Source organism: Perca fluviatilis, chromosome 22 (genome assembly GCF_010015445.1).
Source record: "Perca fluviatilis chromosome 22, GENO_Pfluv_1.0, whole genome shotgun sequence".
Lineage (NCBI taxonomy): Eukaryota > Metazoa > Chordata > Actinopteri > Perciformes > Percidae > Perca > Perca fluviatilis.
In genome coordinates this window covers 10,617,918-10,625,808 of record NC_053133.1, presented here as the reverse complement: position 1 = coordinate 10,625,808, position 7,891 = coordinate 10,617,918, and the positions used below count along the sequence as shown (strand labels likewise).

General features: G+C 38.4%; 1 protein-coding gene across 1 annotated transcript; it reads left to right on the top strand.

Moving 5' to 3' along the window:
- The first annotated feature begins 650 nt into the window (after positions 1-650).
- Positions 651-6,229, top strand: LOC120552018 (vascular cell adhesion protein 1-like). The gene is made up of 8 exons (XM_039789633.1): positions 651-730; positions 914-989; positions 1,133-1,516; positions 4,675-4,980; positions 5,068-5,322; positions 5,445-5,526; positions 5,617-5,656; positions 5,760-6,229. Exons 1-8 carry the CDS (start codon positions 716-718, stop codon positions 6,003-6,005), a joined length of 1,404 nt encoding a protein of 467 aa, XP_039645567.1. The 5' UTR covers positions 651-715; the 3' UTR covers positions 6,006-6,229.
- The last annotated feature ends 1,662 nt before the right edge of the window (positions 6,230-7,891 follow it).

Here is a 7,891-nt window from a genome sequence, read left to right as displayed (position 1 = left end):
ATGTAGCCAAAAACTTCACCAGAATGCAGAAAATTAAGTGTTTGACGTTCAAAATTAAATTTTTTGCAAAGACCGTTTGGGAAGCCTTTTTCCACTGTTTCCCATGGATTCCTGTATTTACCCCTCTGTAAAACATAAAAACAGACACAGCTTCAACAATGATCTGTGGCACCTGTTCATGTGTTTTTTGTTGGTGACTGTTACATGAATGTGTACATCCAGCACAATGTTGGCTTTGTACAAAATATATTTTCCAACAACACATGATGTAATTTATTTAATGATAATGTTGTAATAAGACAAATAAAAGCATCTGAGGTTCTCTCATCAGTCTAGTCCTCCAGAGCAACAGTGATAAAGACCAATGTGATCAGTCAAGTCACAGTCACTGTACACAAGTCAGCAACAACACTGTGGTAGTTCATTTATGTTTACATCTGTTGAAATATCATGAATTACTATTATCATCATTATTATTGGGATTTGTGCAACATATAAAGATTGTAGAGCATATAGACTCACTGAGAACTTCTTCAGTTTCTCTGATATAAAAGCCAACTGCACTTGCACTGTGTTCTTAAATCATAGGAAGTCGACTTGGTTTTGAATTACGACAGCTAAAAAGGGAAGTTGGTTAAACTGTTAAAATTCATGCACTTAACCATTTTCACGTAGGAACTGCCAACCAAAGGATCTGATTGCCGTTCTCTTTTTGATGTGGGCTTCTTTGGTAAGAAGACAACATTATTTGCTGGTTTTACTTCTCATCTAACCCAGAGAGTTTTACTCATTTGCAGTTTACGGACTTGTGACGCTCAGTTACTTAACTTTAACAATTTACTTAAATTGTGGTTGTACAGATCGTGTTGAATGCTTCATAAAAGATACTGCATTATTGTGTTTGTAAATCCAGCTGAGGAGTGTCATGGCAGTCCAGTCTGTGAAAACTGTGACCGCCAACGCATTACTGAGTGTCTTCTTTCTTTCAAGTGAGTTTGTTCAGTCACTTTTATTTGCAGATGTTTCTTTTTCCAACTGTTCATGTCCTGACTGCAAAGTGAAATGTTTTATACTGACATTTTTTGTTTTTCATAGCAGATTTTGCTCCACAATTTGTTCATCTGTTTCACAGGTGCTCTGGCTGCTTGTTCTAAAGATACATCCCTATTCATTACTGCACCAAAGAACATGGAAGCACTGAATGGATCTTGTCTGTTAATCCCATGTAACTTTAGTGCTAAACCAGACACGGAATTCATCAGCACAAGAAAAATCTTCGGAGTGTGGATTAAAACTGATATACATTTTAGTGACAAAACAAATAATGTGATTTTCAACAGTAGCATGGTGAATAATATCTATCCAATGAATATTACCGGAGACCTGAGACAGAAAAACTGCACCACCTTGTTTTCCAGTTTAATCACAAGTTACACAGACACATACTACTTCAGAATTGAGAACAGGCCATTTCTGGCAACAGCTGTTTGTGATCCTCTTCAAATAACAGTTCAAGGTAAAAGAGTTTTGTTTTTTATCCGTCAGTATATATTATGATTGTTATAGAAGAAAAAGTGAAATCAGTTGCAGTTTTGATGTAAACAGCAAACACAGTGAACCTGACCTTCAAAGTGAATGTAAATATCTGCCAGTGGTGGAATGTACCTAAGTACATTTATTCAAGTACTGTACTTCAGTCCAAATGTTGAGATACTTGTACTCTACTTGAGTCTTTTCTTTTCATGCCACTTTCTACTTCTACTCCGCTACATTTCAGAGAGAAATATTGTACTTTTTACTCCACTACATTCATCTGACAGCTTTAGTTACTTTACAAATTAAGATTTCTGCAAACAAAAATTATTTAGTTTATTAAATATGATGTTTTATTATAACTTAAACTACCCAACAAGATACAGGCATACCAGTCCATCTGAAATGATTAGCCGATTAAACACTTGGTTGATTGACAGAACTGAGTACTTTGACTTCTAATACTTTAAGGACATTTTCCTGATGATACTTACATACTTTTACTTAGTAACATTTTCAATGTAGGGCTTTTACTTCTAACAGAGTATTTTTACAGTGTGGTATTAGTACTTTTATTATTATATTAGTAAAGGATCTGACTACTTCTTCCACCACTGATATCTGCAGTAGGATGATCAACAGTATCAGAAACCAGTCTGTGATCGGAGTCATTGGTTTGCATGAAATATGAAATATACATACATATGAGTGCACTATTAATAGTAGTCCCATGAGAAAGTTGCCTGTAAACCCAACTTTGCATTTAACACTTGAAAAGGGGAAGTTTCATGTGTTTGCCGTGCTATTTGGACTATTTACCATCAGTGATGGGAAACATTACATTCAAGTTGACTTTTTATGTTACCCCTTACAAAGGGTCAAAAGATAAATCTAAGGGGTTGTGATGATTAATGGGAGAGCAAATTAGGAAAAAAATAATTAATGCGACACAAATCTGTGTTCATATTTTTGACTTTTCGTTCATCTTTATTTTATTGTGAAATATTGGAGAGTTTTGCTTCAAACAATTATTGAAATGAAACCATGTGAGAAGTTGAGAGGGGAAATCACCTTTTGGTGGAACAACTCAAACATCAGAAACATGACAAGACACCCCAAACAAACACTACTTTTAATAAGAGATCCCAAGCCAAAAAATATACAAGATATATACTCTTATCACATGTGTGTATGCAAAATCTCAATATGTAGAGTAACTACATTGTTATCCCAAATTAGTTGCCTTTACTAAAAGAATTGCATGGAAACCCATTGCCTTAAACCAGGGGTGTCAAACTCAATTTCACTTGACGATCACAATAAGGGCCAGACATGTTGAGTTTATTGACATGCTTTTATTTAGCAATAAAAAGTCAATTAACTTTGTATTATTGCATGTCCCATATAGCTTTCTCCCATACAGTTTGGTCTACATAAAACCCTAAAAAAGTCAGCAAAAAGGTTTCTTAGCAATCGTAGAATTTAGCAAGTCATGAAAAACAAACATTACATTTTTAAAAGCAGCTACCACCCAGCCAACTCACAACAACCTGTTTCACAGCCTGAATATTAAAAAACTCTCTGCTTCTGTGGGGAATTCTGAGTCTCAAAGTCGGCAAATCTGTCAAATTCTGCACGGCGCGTTTCTTGATTTTTTTGGTGTGGTGCACAACTAGTCGGGCCAAAATTTGCTGTGAACCTAAATTGAAATGCGGGCCGGATCAAGATTTGCAATTGGCCGGATTTGGCACCCGGGCCTTAAGTTTGACACATGTGCCTTAAACCTCTTAGTTTTTACACAAGGTGAACCTTAACAGGTCAAGTTGTAAGAGCAGTAAGTTAAAGCAGTAGACAAATCAAGTTTACATTAGTAGTCATCACTAAAAATCATTAGTAAACATACATTATTTTTTTGGAGTATTGTTGTCTAAAATAAGCATGTTAAGTTAAAGCTTTAGTGCATAACTTGTTTATATTAATGAACGTCCGTTACATTCAAGCTGTTGCCAAATGAGTTGATACAAAGCTAATTAAGACTATCAGCTCCACACAACTCTCTCTGGATTTCTATGTTCAGAAACTGGAATCAAAAATAAATCAAGCAAAGATGATTACCTCTTCTGAAGAGCCCATCATGTTTTTATTAATCCTCCATGTCTATATATTTTGACTGGCAGGACTCCCAGTCCACCACCTGTTGTGCCTTTGTGGCTTTCTAATCTAAGGTTGTTTGGAGCAGTAACTCCACCTCCTCGTCTGTCCAGACTAAATTGTCAGCTTTGTTGTTCGCTTCGCCATGTTTTGGTTTCGCGCTACTAGGGAGAGGAGAGGGAGAGAGGAGGAGGAGAGGGAGAGAAGTAGAAGGAAGGTTCTACGCAGGCGCGCAGACTTGGTGGTGTTGTGTGGCAGCGCTTCACACTACCACCTAGCCGCCTGGTGTGCATACTACATTGAATTTCACACACTTTACATCAACATATGCAGGCAGATTTCCCCCCCAACACGCTCGTCTAAACGCGGAATAAAAAGTGAGAATGCAATGCTGCTTTTGCGTTTTCTCTTCAGATCGTTTCCGTCTAAACATAGCCTAAATGTAGATAAACATGAACACTAAATCAACCATACAAAAATAAAACCCAGATAACATAAATGCACACCAAAAACAATAACAGAACATTATTAAAACACACTTTCACTGGGACAGAAACCATTCAGAACATATCTTTTTTCCCATGAGCCTTTGCATCGCTTCAGCGCTGAACAGTTCTAATGAACGCCCCTCCCATACAGAAACTTAACATCCTTAGTTATCTTTGTACACGGCATACTGAAGCTGATTATTACAAACAACTAATGTAATTTAGTAATGAATATGGTTTTTAACAAAACATGAAAGAATAAGTAGTGACCACTAAAAAATAGTGGAATAAAAAATACAATATTTTGCATAAAAGTATGAAGTAAATTAAGATTGTGAACATGGTAAACATAAATATCAGCATGTTATCAGTGTCATTGTGACATGTTAGCATACTACTGCATTTTGCTTATTGCAGCCCCACTGAGCTCCTGGCATGGCTGAAGAATTGTCTTGTTGCTGTATTTTTTTAGTGTAACATCTGTATTGATTTTAAATCCCAGATTCCCCCCCGAGGCCCAGAATTGAGATCTCAGGTGATCTGAAGGAGAAGGAGTCTGTCACTATAAGCTGCTCAGCTTCCACTCCCTGTCCACACTCCCCTCCTAAACTCACCTGGAATCTCCAACAAGACCCTCCCAACAACATAGAGGAGAACACAGATCGGACCTTCACAACTAAAATCCAGAAGACCATCACTCTGTCAGACACACATGATGGATTCACCATCAACTGTTCTGCCACATATCCTGTGAATGAAGGAAGAGAAGTCAAGACAGCAGAGGAGAGAAAGACTCTCAATGTTTCATGTAAGACAACCAGTGTTTGTTGTTGGATCCTGTCAGCACATCATGTGCTGATTTTAATGAATAAAGTTAATCTCACATTTTCCTCAGATGCTCCCAAGGACACCTCAGTGTCCATCAGTCCATCAGGTTTGGTGTCAGCAGGTAGCTGGGTGAACCTGACCTGCTCCAGCAGAGCCAAGCCTCCCGCCAGCTTCAGCTGGTTCAAGAACAGCAAAGATGGAGCCGTCAGTGTAGCTGAAGGGAAGTTTTACAGCTTCAATGTGACAGATGGAAGAGTGTATTACTGTGTTGCCACCAATGATCTTGGTAATGAAACATCAACAATCCGTCTTGATATTGAAGGTAAATACAAAAAGTGGAACCTCCACAATGCTGCATTAATATTGTTACATGTTTTACATCTTTTGTTGTTGATGTTGTACATCTTTTAGTCACTGACGTTGGTTTTTTTGTCCTGTCTTGAGGCGAAGTTAGCTCTCAATTGGGGCCAATTCTTGGAGGAATCATTGGGATCGTCATACTCCTCTGCCTGGCTGTCTGTGTTTGGTAAGTATCACAAATTTAAAGACAAATGTCTTGACTCAGTTAATGTATATTGAACCTAAAACACAGTATGATTAATCGAATGTCCTCCAGGCGTTTAAAGTCGACACATCCAACTGCACAACAGACTCAGGTGAGAACACACTAAACCTCCCCGTACAATACTGCACGGTGTGTTGTGAATTATTGAGGTTCACCTCACAACACTTTCTGTTTTTTTTTATTTTTTATTACAGAGTCAAACAGCTGAAGAGCTGACTGTTAAAGAGCCAGCAAGAAAAACACAAGAAGAAGAAGACATCCATTATGGAGAGATCGACTTCTCCAGGCGGAGACCTGAACCGTCCTCGTCCTCGGAGCAGGACAGAGGACAGCAGCAGGACACGCTGTATGCACAGGTCAAAGTGTCCCAGACAGCAAACAGACGAACACAGACTGCTGTCGTCCCAGAGGATCTCTACGCTCAAGTGAAGAAAAAATGAGTGCTGTTGTTAAAAGACAGAAAATACATTCCTGTACAATTCCATGTGCCTTAATGTTCTATTCACTGCTTACAGTTCAATGGAGAGACACTTTTAATCTTCCCATCCTGCAGTTATTAACATGTTCATATACGTGTGTGCTGAACTCACACAGCTGTTTGTGTGTGATTTGGTATTTATGTCAGTTGTGTGCAAATAAAAGTCCCAATGCTTTAAATAATTAACTATGACCTGACATGTCTCCATCCATCCATCTTCGTCCGCTTATCCGGTGTCGGGTCAGTGGGGGAGCAGCTCCAGCAGACCTGACATGTCTTTGAGTATGAATTTTGTTTCAGAAAGGGAATCATTTTGGATTATCTACCCTGGTGTTAGGCTGTTAGTGATGCAGGTCAATCCTCCCTAAAGAAAATATTACATATCTTCACTACTTTACACTTCAGCAAGTTTCTTCAATATCAACTGTGGTGGATCACAACTTTGTCCAGGCCTGTACATATTTAATAATATTGTTTGTAAAAGATTGACGAGATGACCACAAGATGGACATTTCAATATATATCTTTCTTAACATGAAATACTTCTTTCTGCCCGCAGTGCAACAAGGACATATGTTTTCTCATGTTTCTTTATGGACGATAACACAAACAAAAACGTTTTTTAGCCACCTTTCCATTTTGTCATTATTTTTCTTCCCCTTAAAGCTATAGTGCGTCGTTTCTGTCTCACCCGTGAGAAATTCTTAGTAATGACAACAACACTGTCGTTGCATCCACATGATACAAGCCTTCTGTGATCGTGCACCACCCCCACCCCTCCTCTGCGCAGTTACTTGTTGCCAAGGAGGACACGGAGGATTAATAAAACATGTTGGACTCTTCACAAGAGGTCATTATCTTCACTCGAGCTTCTGTTCGCGAAAGTCACCAGACAACACAATCTCCTGAACATATATATCCATACTGAGAAATACAGAGAGAGAGTTTTGTGGAGCTGATAATAATGTAACCTGAGGGTTCGATATATGGTGGTTGTATCACTCTAAATAAGAAGTAACGGCTGAATAACTCTGTTATGCAGCACTTTACTGTTCTTCACACTTCATCAGCTCCACAACGACAACACTTCCTTGTTTTACTTAATCACATGTAGCTGAACTGACCAATCAGACGCAATCAGAACTTAGACTCAGGTAAATGTGAGCAAATCCACAGAGGCAGATTCTTAACTGCTGATGTAAATAAGTACTGAATGTTTAAACACAAATACGTAAATAGTTAAGTGCATATATATTGTAAATACATTTTAATAAGTTAACTCAAATATATAAATCAACTTGTAAATCTGACAATAAGAATTATAATAATTTATTACATTTATATAGCGGTTAGGGGGGGACTACTCTCTAGCACCACCAATGCACGGAGCCTTACGACGCCAGACACTCACCACACATCAGCTTGGTAGAGAGGGAGGGGAACATGATTTTAGTGCTGGGGGAAACCACGGCACCCGGCTACAGTGCTAACCATTAGGCCACCGTGATGCTAGGCTTAGTTAGCTTTGTATCAGCTTATTCGGTAATGGCTTGAATGTAACAGACATTGCATTAATATAAAAAGGTTACACACTAAAGCTCAAATGGTGTTTACTTTGTATGCAAACAAATATTTTCTACAGAAGAACTATCATAACTAGATATTTCAGGCGATAAGGAAGCAGAGAGTATGAATTGTTATCACTTTTTCTATCATTTGTGTTCAGATACATGTGTAGGTCCCTGTCTCCGGCCACTTCTCACTTCCCCAGACCCCTGCATTGCCATTCTCCATCCATCCACCAGATGTCTTCAGACCATAGACTGTAAGTCTCAGACTGTCCCACCT